At 35.8% G+C, this 17,380-nt stretch overlaps 1 protein-coding gene across 1 annotated transcript; it reads left to right on the plus strand.

Annotated features, from left to right (window-relative positions):
• The first annotated feature begins 3,741 nt into the window (after positions 1–3,741).
• Positions 3,742–4,527, plus strand: LOC129289210 (probable nucleolar protein 5-1). Its single transcript, XM_054926008.1, has 2 exons — positions 3,742–4,077; positions 4,156–4,527. The coding sequence occupies exons 1-2, from the start codon at positions 3,742–3,744 to the stop codon at positions 4,525–4,527; spliced, it is 708 nt and encodes a 235-aa protein (XP_054781983.1).
• The last annotated feature ends 12,853 nt before the right edge of the window (positions 4,528–17,380 follow it).

The raw sequence follows: 17,380 nt of genomic DNA on the forward strand, positions 1-17,380 counted from the left end.
CAATATAGTTATTACTACTTGTCAATGGTGAATTATTAACTTGTTAATGTACTTATAGACACTTGTCAATAAAGTGATAACAACTTGTTGACATGCAATTAATAAAACAGACTGTCTGCCACATTTACAAACTTGTAATCAGCTTTTATAACCAGCATTATCTAAGTTAACTACACAAAATGAGCTAACTATACAAAGGGATATGATGATCAATAAAATTATATCCTAAGGTTCTATAAAAAATCTTTTATTTCCTTTTCCTCGTCGCTTGGGATCCTTCTAACAAGGACATGGCTTCGAGCTCCTTCACATTGTTACGATGACTCAGTAGCCACCACAAGAGTTCTACCTTCTTCTTATAGAGGTCATCCTGCACTACAAGTAAGTCTTATAAGGGACAACAACAAATATGTAGTACATGAAAGAGGGAAAATGTAAAGCAAAGAATGCATACGTCAGAGTATTTTGGCATCTTATACCCATTCTTATCCACAGTGTTGTCCCACGATTGTAACCATGTCATAACATGCACCCTATAAGTATGGCTAAAAACAAAATAAAAAACATAACGTAAAATTAATTTTTCACATGTAAATATAAGCTTAATGATGTATAAACATAAAAGGAACTCACGTATTAGTTTGCACATGAACTTTAGCCCATATAATGTCCGTGCTAACATCATCCTCAAACAATTGTGGCTTGACTGCATGAAGTAGAGAGTGAAAGCAATTCCTCTGCAAACTCAAGACTTGCAATGTTAGTAATGTTAATTTACAACTAATCAAGAAGACAACGACAAATATAGATGTTGGTAATGTTGAGTGATAAGTATAGACATACACATCCTCTTGCCATCATTTCTTTGAGATCCAGTTGTCCTTTCTTCTTCTTCTTCTTCTCCTTTCCCTTTCCCTTCTTCTCAACATTCTCTTCTTCTTCCTCTTCCTGCTGTCTTTGGAAATACTCCCTGTTACTGACCAATGAATCTAACACATAGAAGTTCTTACTCTTGGTCTCAAAGACATAGCAAAACCAGTGACTATGGAAAAGAGTTAGGCCAAAAATGAAATCACAATCAGTAATGTTATATCCAACAAACTCAGGAAATATTTCTCCCTTGTTGTCATCAACCGTCCATTTTAATGGGTTACTGATCATTTTTAGCATGAATTCAGAACCAAAGATATGTCTCCGGACTTTCCCTTCATTTTTCTTTTGGTCACCTACCAAAGTTCGGGCAACCATTGACATCACCCTGTCACTAATCCATCTCTTTCCACCAAAACATTGTAGCTCTGCACGAGTCAAGTAGTAACTATACAAATCTACAATGATCCTGTTGAAGAAGAAGGAAAAATTAAATAGATTGTCACTAATACTTTAGTCAGTCAATTTTTAGGCACAGTATAGGGACTTACTTGTCTCCCTCATCTTCCTCACATGGTGTTGTGCATATTTGAAATAATTGCTCCTTCTCATCCATTTTTTTCTTCTTTCCAACATTAGTTCTAACCCATGGAGATTTCACAGCAGATCTTTTATATCTTTTTTTATCTTCTAGGATGTTTACTTGATTGTTCTTCTCCTCTCCCTTCCTTGTCCTTGGCAGAATCTTTCCCTCTTACACCTGCCTCCTTAGCCTCTTCTCTTTTGAATCATCATTGTTGCCCTTTTCTTTAGGAGAACCTTACTGTTCATCATCTTTTTCTTTATCTTCTTCACCTTCTAATTTTTCTTCTTCATTCTCTTCCTCTTTTGATTGTTCAGCTCCTTCTTCGTTGTATTCTTCCTCTTCTAATTTTTCTTCTTCATTCTCTTCCTCTTTTGATGTTCAGCCCCTTCTTCGTTATATTCTTCCTCTTCTAATTTTTCTTCTTCATTTTTTTCCTCTGAAGTTGTCCCCTCATCAACAAGTCCTTCCTCTTCTATTTTTTCATCTTCATTCTTTCCCTCAGAATCTATCCCTTTATCATCATCTTCTTTCTCTTGTGATTTTTCACCTTCTTCCTCTCTTGAGCCTTATCTAAGCAGCATTGATTGTAAGCTCATTAACTCTTCTCCAATGTCAGACATAAACGACAGCACTTTTCCATACAGCCTCCTTACTTCCTACAAGACAATTACTAACTCAGTGCATAAATAAGACCATATATATCTGTCCATTGTACTCTATTTTATACATACTGGGTGAACAAATGTCGATTCTTGATACACCTTGGTAGATGAACTACCATGTACAGTAGTTGGCTCATGCGAGATGCCTCGATTGCTCTTTTTCTCCAACTTTATTCTTATATTCACTTTATCATCATCCCAATATTTCAGAGCATCTACGGCTTTTGGACAACCTTGGCCAACTAAAAAATTCTAGAAGCCCCATACCTAAAAACTTGACAAATTAGTATAAACATAAAACCTTTACATGGAAAACTTTGAAAGGCTATCACTTTAGATTAATGTAAATTGAACACACACTTACCATTAAAAGTAGATACATCCCCCAACGTTCTTCCTCGTCCTTCCCTACCCTTTGTTCAGCTGTTTCTTGTAGTCTTCTACCTCCTTGCAAAGTTCATTAAAAATGAACGTATCCCAATCATATGCGCTTGGTTTCTTTTGTGTCTCATAAACGACCTTCAATATACGGTCACTAACCTCAAGACTTGCGGTTGGCAATAGCAAGGTTCCAATGCATACATTACAAAAAGTAACTCAAATTTAGCTACCTCCTTTCCAGATATAATCATTTCAGCTATTTCCTTGTAAGGCATTTTATAGTAAGTATTTCTCAAATTCTTAAAAGCTCTATCATTCATATTGACATCCCCAGTAATCTACTTACCCTCACTACGTAAGCCCATCAAGTCATTCACATCCTTGGCCTTCATTTACTTGATTTTCCCCCTTATGCATATTTCACGAGTTGGGGGGGTCAAAGGCACGCATCAACTCTCCACAAATATCTCTTTGAATTTTTTTACAAGACACATCAAGAAGCCTATGGAATCCTAGCTTCTCAACCCTTTTTTGTAATTTCTCATCTTTCTTAACATATTTTGCCACTTCACCAAATTGGCTAGGAGAGTAGCGCGTATGAAATGGTACGGTATATCTCTTCACTGTTGTCTTTACTTTATCTTTCATCTTCCTTTATCTGGAAAACAAATAGAAAAGTTCAATTACATGTGTTGAAAAGAGATATATGCATACTAGTCATTACTAAGTTCCAACTCACAGATTTCTGCACTAGCATTGTTTATTAGTAAGAAAAAAACACAAGTCATAAAGGCATGACGGTTCACTAGTTATGACAGTTCTCTAGTCAATGGAGTATACTGTTGTTGTCAATGGAGTTTATGGTTGTAGTCATTGAAGTAATTAGTTGTCATTCATGGAATAAATGATTTTGGTTAATACAGCATATGGTTGTTGTCAACAAAGAAAGCAGTTGTCATCAATGGAGAAATTCATCCATATTTAAAATTACATATTTTTAAGCAGAATTGGAAGTTAAACTATCCACAATAAAAATATAAAACGCAAGAGGAGTAGTTGAAAGTTGAAACATGCAAATATGCGCCTTAAGTAATTACAAAAATCTCATGCATAGCTACACTTTTGCAACATATCAGAAATATACTTGGTAAGCTTGACTTGATAAACATTAGAGAACTGTGTGACCAGGTTTTGTCTCTTTCAGAGTACAGAGAACAACTATATGATTATCTTAAGAGCAGGATGAACACTATTGCACCCAATTTGACCGCTCTTGTTGGGAAGCTTGTTGGTGCTCGCCTTATTGCCCATGGTGGTAGCTTCCTCAATCTTGCAAAGCTGCCAGGGAGTACTGTACAGATACTTGGTGCTGAAAAGGCTCTCTTTAGGGCCATAAAGACTAAGCATGCTACCCCAAAATATGAGCTTATTTATTATGCATCATTAATTGGTCAGCCTGCTCAAAACTTTAAGGGTAAAATTTCTCGGTTACTTGCTGCAAAGATAGCATTAGCGATTATGGAAGATGCTCTTGGACATGCTCAACATAATTCAATAGGATTGGAAAACAGAGCCAAGGTGCTTGTGCTATTCTCTAGTTAGTTCTCCTACTTTTGTTGTCACTTGCTACCATTTCTTATATATACTTTCACACAGCTTGAAGCACGCCTAAGGAGTCTTGAAGGCAACGAACTAGGTAGACTTGTTGGTTCAACTAAAGGAAAGCCAAAGATAGAAAGCTATGACAAAGATTGGAAGAAGGGAGTTGGAGGCTTCCGTCAAGCTCCTCACGGTGCGTCTGTGGATGAGGAAATGCAAGAGCTTCCTGTTGCTGAAGAAAAGAAAGAAAAGAAGAAAAAGAAGAAAGAGAGAAGTGGGGACGACGATGCTGCTCTACAAGTTGATGCTGGCAAGGAATCAGATCAGGTGGAAACTGCAAAGAAGGAGAAGAAGAAGAAATGTAGGGATTCTGCTGAGGATGGCCAGGTGCAGGCTGAGGAGGATTATAGAGACGGTGAATTACAGTGAGAAGAAAACCGACATACAGCAAAAAAATAGAGACGGAGAATTACAGTTATGTGCAAAAACAGAGATGCAAAAAATTAAAGTCACAATCGAGATACCAGCTAAAAAAAGAAAAGAATAAAGAAAGGAATAATGGGAGAAGAAAATGCATAATGAATGGCAGTTGAACCTGTGGTGGCGAGAAGGCGACAGAGGACGGCTGAGACAGTCCGATGATGGCGATTAGGGCAAATATGAGTTGCTGAAGTAGGAGCGAGCAACTTTCGTTCTTTACTCCTTCGAGTTTTTCACTCTCTAACGGCGCAACGGTCTTTCCGATGGAATGCGACCGCGAGAATAGTGCTCGGCCGTTAGCTCTGGAGCACGATAGAATGAGGAAGACATAGCCGTCTTCAGTTTCCTGGGTTAGTGGGAAGCAGACTAATTTTTCATATTTCAGATAAAGGGTAAATGGATAATTTTGCTTTCAGATTTATTTACCCTTAGGTCCCTAGGGACCTGGCAGTTATTTCTTAAATTCATGGGACCTCAGCGTATTTAAAGTGCTTCCATAGGACTTTAGACTGATTCTCCCTAAAATAAAATAATGTACGCATATCGTATTGTATACATATAATACCTATAAGGATAGTGCGTTGTGACTCTATTTTAATGAAAAAAAAGGATATATGATGACTTCTTTTTTGGGAGGCGGGTTGCATCATACACGGCCCCACTCTTATAATGCTTGAGGGGCTGAGGTGTGGGGCTTGAGGACCAATGTAGATCCGCCCCTAATTCCCAGTGCATTTTGAGATCATGGCTTTCCTTTCACTTGATGTGACCCTAGATAGTGAGTTAGCCTCCTCACTTGTTGTTGACACAAGCATTATCTACTGAAGTTTTATGTTTTAACTACTGTATTTAACACGTTAACCTCTGTACTTAATTAGTGCATTATATATCGAGCTAGTTATCAGAAGAAACTTCTTTTCCTCATTGCTTATTGCTTTATCCATATGCGTAATGTGTCAATTGTGTAAAAAGGTGTCTCCAACTATCATAAACGATTAGTTTTTGTCTCTAACAGCTATACTCAATGGGCTAAACATTAGATTTAACCTCTCTACTTTTTCTATATGAAAATAATCATTCTTAAGCCATCTCTTGCTAAATCTCTATCATTTGAGTGTTATTTAGGATTTTATTGTACTCATCATATTGCTCTTAGAAAGAGTTTTGTTATGTGAAAATATTTCTTCTATCACTCACTTTATAACTTCAGCTTATTAGTTTATGCTCTGTTTTTTGTGTTCCAAAATTGTTTTCAACATTTCTATAGTGTCATATTTAAATTTCTATTATAAAAAACAATTTCAATCTCCATTTACTCATTGTGATTATGAAAATTACTTAATCATTCTTGCAAAGGAGTTTTAGAATTGTATTTTATCCAATCATACATTCATATTCTATTTGACAGTAAAAAAGTTTTAAAGATTCAAAATTTTGATAGAGTATCCAGTTCATCCTGTTTCTTGGATGCGTTGCTATTTCCAACAAATTCACACAAATGACTTAACACAAATGAGTTTTTTTTTGGGCGGTGTTCTAGGGTTTACTAAAATGAAACCTACCAGAGAGTTTCAAAGCTGAAATGCTCTCGTTGGCTCATTAGTAAAAAAATACCCACCAAAGCATTTTACCTTTAAGATGTTCTAATATTCTCTTTAAAAAAATAGATGAGTTGGCTCTAATGAAAAAATACTAATATCTCGTAATGATATAAATTAATGTTTAAACTTTTTTTAGAAGAAGTGTCTATATTAAAATCTAACTAAATTTTAAAAAAGATTATTTTTAATAAAAAAAATATCATTGTGCGATAGAAAAAACAAAATACCTACCATAACGTTTTGCACTAGAACACTCTAATGGGTCGTTTATATGGGAAAAGGAAATACCAGCTTCCAGAGTTTTACCACTCTGATGATTTATTGAAAAATAAAATTATAGGCCCACCAAAGGCTTTTTGGGAAAAACACTCTAGCAGCGTTTGTTAAAATAAATAAAGAAATAAATAACATGGATCTACCACGTACGGCATTTTCTACTATAAATGCTTTAGTAAATTATATTATCCATCACTGGCAGATGCCCCTGCAGTCTGTCAGAATGAGGATTGGCAAATCATGGTGCGACATGTGTTTCGATCGAGAAAGTGAAGGTGGTACTGACTGGACAGTGAAGTTTGGTTTGAGTCAATATAATGAGTGCAAGATCTTTACCGAACGTCCTAGAGGTCTCATAGAATGATTGTATCAAGATAATAGGGGTCAAAATGACCTTGGAATTATTGTTAGTTAAATAAAGGCTTGGTCTCTACCCCATTTTTGAAAAAAAAAATATCCATACAAGAGCATGTTATAAGTGAAACACTCTCATGTGTTTTGCCTCTGTATAGTATTATATCATTGGCTTTTGCATATAAGCGATCTGTTTGGAGTGCTCTCAAAGGTTTTGTGTAATAATGAGAGAGTGTACATGAACATGAATCTCCTCTGTACTTATTTACACTCTAATATCAAGGGAATAGAGTGTATATGCAGATTAATCTCCTAAGCACGTATTCTCAAATATTAATAGAAATTAAGGTGTTCAGCAAAAATAAAAAAAGTGTTGTGAGATGTGTTAGAAATGTGGGGTCTCAAAAGGATGGAAGAACCTTATTTCTAATCAAACATGAGAAACTTGAATTCCCTTACCATAGTTTATCCAAATGTGAGAATGCGAATGAAAAAAATTAATGTAGATGCAGGGAAGCAAAGATACATTAATTAAAAAAAGAGATAGCAGGTTATGCCGACTGTACAACGAAAAATAAAAATTAAACCTACATGATAAAAGGAAAAATAAAATAAAGTAGTAGATGTAGAATTTGAGACTAGTAGTTTGTTAATGCTAAGGACGATTGTTGAGAGAAGGCTCCTTTATTTATAGATGATCTTGACTTGATGCCCAAACTCCATAATCACTAATTTCCTTGAATTTAGGAACCACTTCCTCCATCATGGTTACTCATGATGGGTGCAGTGTGGATGGTCTTGACTTAGTGACTAAAGCTTCATAAATATTTTCTTTTAATTATTTTAAAGCCAATTAAGTTAAGTTGAGTTTGGGCCTTCAAATTCACAATTTGAGTGCAAACAATGCCCCTCACATACAAATTGGCTGGAGCCTTTATAGGCCAATTTTGTATGAAAATTTCCATTGACCACACTTTCAAGCATTGCGTGAGTAATATGTCTTGGAGGACCGGCTCGCTCCCATTTTAATTGATAGTTGATCTGGTACTTTATTTGAAGGACGCTCTTGTGGTTAAGGATTAAGGACCATGTGGTCTAGCTTAGAATTAAGGTTTTGAACCTCAAGAACTAGTTTTAGAATTGGCCATTCAATTTTTTAGACTTTAAGGATTGGTTTTGTAAAATCTAGTTGTTGCACGATTTGACCTTATGACTTTCGTCCCTATAGAGAGAGCTTTTTGGGAGAGAGCTCCTGTAGAAAGGGCCTTTGCAAAGCTTGCCTTTCTGACTTTAGCCCCTATGGCTCCGGCCCCTTTGGTATTAGCCCTTGTGGTTATGGTCCTTATGACTTTGACCCCTATGATTCCGGCCTTTGTGGCTTTAATCCCTCTGGTACTGGCCGCAATGGCTTTAGCCCTAGTGGCTTTGACCCTTGTGGCTGCAGCTCTTATAGTGTTGGCCCCTATGGCTTTAGAGCCTTTAATAGTGGCCCAAATGGCTTTGGCCTTTGTAGCTTTGGCCCCTTTAATATTAGCCCTTGTAACATTTAAAAAAATTTAACTCTGATTTATTAATCTAATGAGGTAAATTAGTGAGTTAATAAGGTGTGCAACTAAAGGGGCTTAAATTGGTATGTTTGTTGTGATTTTAGCCCTAGAAATGGGTCCAAATTGATGGCAGGCCACCTGGGCAAAAAAAAGGAATTGTTCTCTATGCCACACGCTGCGATGTGTGGTTGGTCCGTCACAACTCACAGAGACAAATTTAAATGTAACGGGCTCTTTTGTGCCATGTGCCACGACGGAGGGTAGTGTGTGCTATAGTGTACGGGTAAAATTTTTGATAAATCAAATCGTGTCTATGAGAGAAAACAGAAGAGAGAAGAGGAAGAAAATAAAGAGAACGTTGGAGTTCTGCTATGACACGCTCATTGGCTTTTATTGTTGATGTTTTAAAGCTCCCAAACACTCAAGGCAAGTAATCTAAGTCTCATTCTTCCTTTCTCTCCCTCATTTATGATGATTTATGGTAGGGTTTAAGTTGGGAGATGGATTTTTAGTCTATAGGAGCATGGGTCCGATTCCATTAGTTAAAATGAGTATATGGGAGTTATTTAATATATTGAAATACCACATTAATAATTTTGAAAGTGGTTGATCAATGAAAGCATTTGTTATATTAAAATTAACATAAATATGGTAGTTGGGAGAGATTAATGTGCACTAATGATGGTTTAAGGTATTGTTAATGATAAGGTGTATTAATGAAATTTGATGAGCCCATAGGTATGAATGGATAGTGATTATAAGTTGGTAAAAATAGAGTGTGTGAAGTTATATGTTAATAAAGCTTCAAGAGTTAGACAATGATAATATTCTTGTGGTATGTATATAGTGAGGTTCGTTTTTGGCACCATTTAAGCTTGTTGAAGCTTTGGAAAGTTAGTATAGTGAGAGGTGAGTCTTTGACCTCTCAAAGGTTTGAGATAACCAGAAAAAACTTAATCTTTATAGTTGAATATTAATTGTATTTATGAAATGTGAATTATGAATTAATTAATGATGCATATTGGCAAAGTGTTTAATTTGTGAAATGGTTTTTGGAAGGAAAACCTTGATTATGCCACCCTTAGTGTTTTACGAAATTGATTGTGATTTATTACTATAGGTGGAGAATTACGATATATTATGTGTTGAGTTGTGGAGTATCTGAGTTATGTGAATTCATGTATTATGAATTGATTGTTAAAATGCATATTATGTGAAAAATGTGCATAGCATGATCATTGGCAGGAGTTTGCCTAGGAAGAGGAGTAGATTGGTTGAAATCCACGTGGTATTAGCAGTAACCGTTAGAATCAGGAACTAGCCTTAGCACCAACCGTTGGAATTGGGAGTTAGTCCTTATCCCATGGTTGATTCGGGACTATCCTACTTATTCTATGAGGGACTTGAATCTAACTAGTCTCCATCAATTCATGAAGAGGCTAGATTAGGGATAGGACACCTTATGGTTGTTAGTATTGGGGGAAACTGGATTACATAAGTAAGTGGGTTCACCCTGGCCCGATAGCTCCTCACAAGTGAAAGGCTCGGTTAGTCCATGAAGAACGTAGCCACATGATAGCCACTGGCTCTGTATCGGAGGTAATAGAAGGATATAAGGTTGGTATACGATCATGTATATAAGTCCAGCTACATGGTTGTTAGTTTTGTGGTTCAATATGTGTTAAGGGTGCATGTTTGTTATTTTCGTGACCCTATGTTATGTTTTGTAAAATGACACGATAATGTTTTTTATGGCAAGCCCGATCACATGGTTATTAGGTTTGTGAACCGTGGCTGAGTGTTAAGTATTATCTGTGTTTATTTGCTAAATTGCATCTACTTACAACTAATATGCAACTGTATGGGTTAAGTGAAATTTGGTTACTAAGTGGTTGTACTCATCCCTCAATTCTTAATATTTTCAAGACCTAGCTTATCGGATTTGAGTTGGGAAAAACATATAGAGGCCTATGATTTGTGGAGTAATCCTCTATTTGCCTCTCTTTTATTACTTTCATGTGTATTTGTTAATGTAATTGCCAACTAAGATTATTTGATATGATTTATGCACTACTTACATGATTTTGTGTACAACTAGTGTATTTTATGCCCTGAGTTAGAGAGCTTTGGTTGTAAAACTCGTGGATAGGGACAAAATACTTGTGCAAATAGAAACATATGTATTTTGAGAAATTTGGAATAAAATTGTTGATTTTGTGCAGCATTTCCTCTCCCCTTATGTTTTGTGAAAATCAAGGTTGAATGATTGTTTTATGATATAAGTGTTTTTAATTGTGTGTGGTGCGTTGCACGAGTCTACAAGAGTCCATTAAGTATAGTTAGATAGTCGATGTAAGCTATTGGCATGTATGGTTAAATTGGGACATCCTATTTGTAAAATTTTGTGAAAAGTGGTCAAATTAGTTTTTGGTGTCCAACTTTTTGTAGAAAATGATTTTAAGTATGAAACTAGTGCCATTAGCTAGAGTTAGGAGAAAGCTCCGTGTAGACACCAAAACCACCTCAATCGGACGTCAGATAGAGATTTAGAACATGTCAGAAGTTCGCTCCCCGTGCTCTCAAATGACAGCACTAATGCTGTCAAATTCTGTACAATGTGCCATAACGCACGGTGCCTCACATCGGGTACATGGCATAGAGAAGATGAGCTGCAGCGCACATGCCGTAAGCTGTGGCGCGCGTGTTATTTTCTGTACAAAATCTACTTTTGAGTTTTAAAACTATTTTGGGTCCCAATTGATTTTCTAGCTTCTGCTTTACTTTCAAAACTCTGATGTGGACTTGTTAAATAATGTTTGAGGTTTGAATTGTTGAAATTGAGATTCCTTTAAAAGAATTTTGAGAAATTCCTTTTATAAAACTTTACAATTTGATAATTCTTGAGAGTTAAACCTTAGGTTGCCATGATTTAGAGTCAAATGTAGTTTGGTAAGGGAGACTTTTCAGTTTAGTCTCTTGAATCTTATGGTCTATTATAGCCCTAATAGCTTTGGCCCCTCTGGCACCGGCCCCAGTGGCGCTAGCCCTTATGGCTCCAGCCCATTTACACTAATACATAAAAGTGTATAATTGACGCCCTATAATTGATGTTTATTTGAAAAAAATAACAAATAAAAAAGTCAAAGAATACTTGACGATTTTTACGAAACAAGCGTTAAATATTTAGGCAGATACTTGATGGTTATTTAAAGATAACCGTCAAGTATATATATTTGACATTTTTTATAAATAATCGTAATATAAAGCTAAAATTTACATGTCGGTCTTCATTAAACAAACGTCAAATTAATAGTAGAAAAAAATTAAATTTTTTCACATACTTGACGCTTGTTTTGAAATAACTGTCAAGTTTGTCTGCCATATACTTGACGGTTCTTTTAAAAGAAGCGTCAAATATGTAATACTTGACAGTTATTTCATAATAACCGTCAAGTATTGTCATTTAAATTCCCTCCAGATTTCTTTTTTGCTTTTCATTTCTACAGATCCTTCATCTTTAAAAATAAACCCAGAGCCACTGAAACCCATATTTCATCACTCTAACTGCCAAAAAACACATTTTCGGTCTCGATTCTTGAGGGGTTTTTGATTCTCGGCCTCCATAAGTCTTGTGGGCACTCGTTTGTTTGGATTCTCAGTCTCTACCACTCTGGAACACACTCTCGTCTCTATTTTTCTGCACAGTCGACGTTCCCTGTTCTTGTTGAGGTAGGTTCTTGCTTTCCCAATCATTAAGCTTCATTTTGAATGTATGGGTTGTTGATTTTGATTTTCATATGCAATAAATAGTTTCTGTGTTACTTATTTTGATTCGCATTGTTGTTCTTCTTAGTGAGTGTTTGAAATTTTGAGTTTTTGGGTGCTTAATTATTGAATTAATAGATCATCCAATTATTTTGCTGATATGAGAAGATTTATTAAGGATATGAAAATAGTATACCACCTAATTACCTTGTTTTTAAGTTCTGAGTGTTTGTTCTAGAATTGAATGATTAATTTAGATTTATATTCCTTGAGTTGTCAATTTTCACATTATTAGTTTTTCAATTGATTGAGAATTGGCTTATGAAAAAATATTTTTGAGATTTTAAATTGATATTTATATAATGTTTAATGTGGTTTAATATGATTTTAATTAAAATTGGGTTTCTTATTAATGTTGTTATTATTGTTATTGGATCATATATAGTCTCATTATGGATAACTTGATTTTTCTAAAGGCATAAAGACCTGGTAATACTCATTTTAAGCCGTTATATATACTATCAATTTTTTTAAATTATTCTTGAATATAACTTTATGTGATTGTTGTTGTGGATGCTATTGTTGTTGTCATTTAGATTAATAGAGAGAGGGGATAAAGCCTGGGAAACTCTCTTTTTCAAGTCATTATGCTGCCGAAATTATTTCAATGGCTAGCATTAAAATATAATTATTAGTTTTAAACAAGATTAAAGAGGGAATGTGCAACCATGTGGTTAATGACTTATTGACTGATTGATCTTTGTATCTAATTCTCCCACTATCTAGGAGTAGTCAAAGTCACTAATCATATTTCCCTCTTAATCTTTCTGAAAATTATGGATAAGGAATGGATGTCTGCCAATCGTCTATCTAAGGAATATTGGGATGGGGTGGCAAATTTTGTTAAGCTTGCAGTTAAGCATGCGGAGGATCCTACTAGGATTGTTTGCCCATGTTTAAAGTGCGGTCTTGTGAAGCAGGTTAGTCCATATAATTGTGAAGAACACTTAGTGATTAATGGGATGGATCAAAGTTTCAAGTATTGGACAATGCATAGAGAGACAAGAGATGATATTGGTTGCAGCTAGAAGCATAGTGAAAGCTGTGCATCATCTCCTGATGATTTTGACACATGCATACTTGAGGAAGATTGTCTGGAACAGATGGCCAAAGCAGTTGAAGAGGACCTTGAGATTGTTCGAAAATGTTTGAAAAGTTGAAAAGTGATGCGGAGACACCGTTGTATGCTGATTGTAGTGCATCAAAGTTGTCAGCAGTATTAAAATTGTACAACATGAAGGCAAAACATGGATGGAGTGATGCGAGCTTTACTGAGTTGTTTAGGTATTTGAAAGTAGAATTACTTTCTAAGGAAAATGAGCTTCCTTGTCGAACATATGATGTAAAACAAGAATTACGATCAATTGGCATGAGTTATGAAAAGATCCACTCGTGCCCTAATGATTGCCTTTTATTTTGGAATGAATATGCATAATTAACCAAGTGTCCGAAGTGTAATGTCTCACGCTACAAGCAGAACGGATCAAGTCCTGCGAAGGCACTATGGTATTTTCCAATCGTGCCTAGATTTAGACGCATGTATAGTAGTGCAGAAATTGTGAAAAGCTTAACATGGCATGTGGATGAAAGGATAAAAGACATCATGCTTTGTCATCCTATTGATTCTCCACAATAGAGAAAGATTGATTATGAGTACCCTGAATTTGGGGAAATGAGTAGGAATCTACGCCTTGCATTGTCTACCGATGGGATGAATCCTCATGGGATTCAAAGTAGTAGCCACAGCACTTGGCCAGTCATTTTGGTGATTTATAACCTTCCTCCATGGCTTTACATGAAGCGCAAGTATATGATGTTGTCCATGCTAATTGCGGGACCCAAGCAACCTGGGAATGACATAGATATATATTTGGCTCCTCTAATTGATGACTTGAAGATCATATGGGAGTCATGTATAGAGGTATATGATGGGTATAGAGAAGAAAGATTTAATTTAAGAGCTATGCTCTTTGGTATAATCAATGACTTTCTTGCTTATGGTAATCTGTTAAGGTATAGCATTAAAGGGCAACTTGGATGCCCTATTTGCGAAGAAAGAACACATTCTATGAGGCTTTAATATGGGATGAAGAATGTTTACCGCGGGCATCGTAGGTTTTTACACCAAGAACATCATTATCGGCGGTTAAGAAAAGCGTTCAATAGAAATCCAGAAGAAGGTAAGACACCTTTGCTGTTAACTAGTGATGAGTTGTTTGAGAAGATTAAGGATTTAGATATTGAATTTGGCAAACCATTTACAAGGCACCTTGGGACAACCAGATGGAAGAAGAGATCTATTTTCTTTGAACTCCCTTATTGGACTACCTTGGATGTTCGGCATTTTCCTGATGTCATGCATATTGAGAAAAATGTCTATGAAAGTCTTATTGGGACTTTACTCTAAGTGTCAGGAAAAATAAAAGATGGTATAAAAGCAACGTTGGACATGGTTTCTTTAGGAATAAGAGAAGAATTAGCACCCTAAGATAAGGGGAACCATACCTTTCTCCCTTCGGCAGCTTATACGCTATCTAAGAAAGATAAAATTGCATTTTGTGAGTTCCTTAATGCAGTTAAAGTTCCTAAGGGTTACTCTTCAAACATAAAAAAATATTATATCAATGAAAGATTTGAAGTTGAAGGGCATAAAGTCTCACGATTGCCATGTTTTAATAGAGGATTTCATTCCAGTTGCTATACGTGCAATTTTACCCCCTAAAGTGTGAGGGACGATCACTAAGTTATGTTTGTTTTTCAAGTCCATTTGCAGTAAAGTGATTAACCCACATAAGTTGCCAAGGTTGCAAGCTCATGTATTAATACTATGTGAGCTTGAGATGTATTTTCCATCGGGATTCTTTGATATTATGATCCACCTAACTGTTCACTTGATTAGGAAGGTTCAAATGTGTGGGCTTGCTTATTTAAGATGGATGTATCCTATTGAGTGCTATATGAAGATTTTGAAAGGCTATGTGAAAAATCGAAGTCGACCGGAGGGTTGTATTGTTGAACGGTATATTTGTGAAGAGGCTATTGACTTTTGTACTGAGTACCTAAGTCATATTAGTTATATTGGGCTTCCAAAGTCTCAACATATGGGTAGAATAAGTGGAGAGGGGATCATGGGAAATAAAGTCATTACTATGTCAAGTGCACAGTTGGAGGAAGCCCACCTATATGTGTTACACAACACAGAAGAGGTTGAAGAGTATGTAGACAAGCATATAGCTGAACTTAGGAGGGACAATCTCAATAAATCAAAAATTTGGTATGCTAGGGAACACAATAAAATTTTTACAAGATGGTTTAAGGAGCACATTCTTCAAATGTTAAATGTTGATTCTAATTCAGTTTCTAAAAAATTGAGATGGTTAGCTAACAGTCCAAGCAGACAGGCCATTTCTTACAAGCAATAGCTAGAAGCCCAGGCGAAGTTAATTGACATGCTATTAAAGGGGTAGATCCCTGGGAGGCTTTTGGTTGACATTAGCCCCAACGGGAAAGATAGATGCACAGTCCCTTTAGACAAAATACCTAAGGTAATGCATTTTCTCTTATAAATTTGCTTAACTAATTTTTTATCTAAACAACTGACATTCTTCATTTATTTAGGGCGAGAATGACTGCAACTGTTTAGCAGACAATCTGTCACGCAAAGTAGTTGCAACGGGACGCATGTATAACATTGCCAGGGACACAATCTATAACCTTCCCCTCTCGCCCAATTGCATTAAGGTTTCCTTGCTTGTTGTAATCGACCCCAAGTATCTATTACCTTATCCTACTGATGAGATGCAGATGGTAGGAGATGCGTTGGGGAGCTTGTTGTATGGCCCAGCCACCTTGTTATAGTTGGTACACCAATGCCGACAAAGGACCCAAAGCTGCCAAAGGACCCCTTGCCAATAAAGAAAAAGGTATATATGATTTATATAATTATTTAGAATCTTTAATATATATATATATATATATGTCTAACTTTTTCATTGTATAGCCAAGGGGGAAAAGCAAACTGAAGGGCAAGGTGTCGGGCTATACTAAAGAGTCAGCCACAGTTTCGCAACACGCAGTGCCTATGCCTGTTGTAGAAAACAAATTTTGTGACTCTTTTGAGACCCATGCTTCGGCTACGAGGATGATTCATCAAGTGCCGAATGGGGATATCATTAATTTTGATGATGGGCTATTTAGTAGAGCATCATTTGAAGTCGTTTGGGATGAAATTTTGAATAAAATCCTCAAGTATAATATGGCGAGCACTAGTTTGATGACTTTCTACATGAGGTAATTCTTCAAGATTCATTAGTTAATTTCTTGAATTATTTATATGTGTGATTATGCAAGCATATTAACTTATATATTTTTTCACCCAAGTCACCTTTATACCTTATTCGTGGTTCCTGGTAGCCTCGAGTTGAAGATCAAGATGGTTAATCTTCATGATGTCTCTCCCCACAATAATATTACAAAGGAAGCCCTTGAAAATCAAGCAAGAATGCTTTCGGATCAATTTTGAGAAAGGGGAGCAGCAAGGATACTTTATTTCTCGCTCCTTATGGTCATGGGTGAGTTGTTAATATTTGTTACGAGTAAATTTTTTTTATATTTATTTGTTTGGTAACATGTGTTATTTTTTGTTAGAGGACATTGGATGCTTATTGTGGTTAATCCCGTTGCTCCAAAAATATGGTATCTCGATCCCTTTAATGGAAAGCCAAACAACAGGGAAGATATGGTGGTACTTTTTAATGAGTAAGTTTGATTTTTTTACTTGTTATTTCTTTTTATTTTTAGTTTTCATTCATATATATTTTTCACATTCATTCCATAATTCCTTCTTAGAGCTGTGGTGTTGTATCACACTGCGACCGACATGACTGTGTCCCCGAAGATGAGGGCATTCGAATCTTCAGAGAAATGGGTCACTGTTAAGGTATTCATTCAATTGGTCAAGTTTTTAATCAAAAAACTGTCTCATTATAATTTACAATTTCATTGATATGTGTTTTTTTACAGTGTCCATTCCAGCCAGATTAGAGTAATGACTGTGGTTATTGCTTGATGAAGTTCATGAAGGACATTATCACTCATGCCCCTACCACATTATTTGACAAGGTATATAAAATTTAATTACACTTCAATTATAAATTTTAAACAATTTTAATTAGCTACCTATTAACTTGAAATTGTTGT

This window comes from Prosopis cineraria, unplaced genomic scaffold, assembly GCF_029017545.1.
Source record: "Prosopis cineraria cultivar Desert tree isolate PC_DT_omini unplaced genomic scaffold, ASM2901754v1 PC12, whole genome shotgun sequence".
In the NCBI taxonomy this organism is placed as follows: Eukaryota; Viridiplantae; Streptophyta; class Magnoliopsida; order Fabales; family Fabaceae; genus Prosopis; species Prosopis cineraria.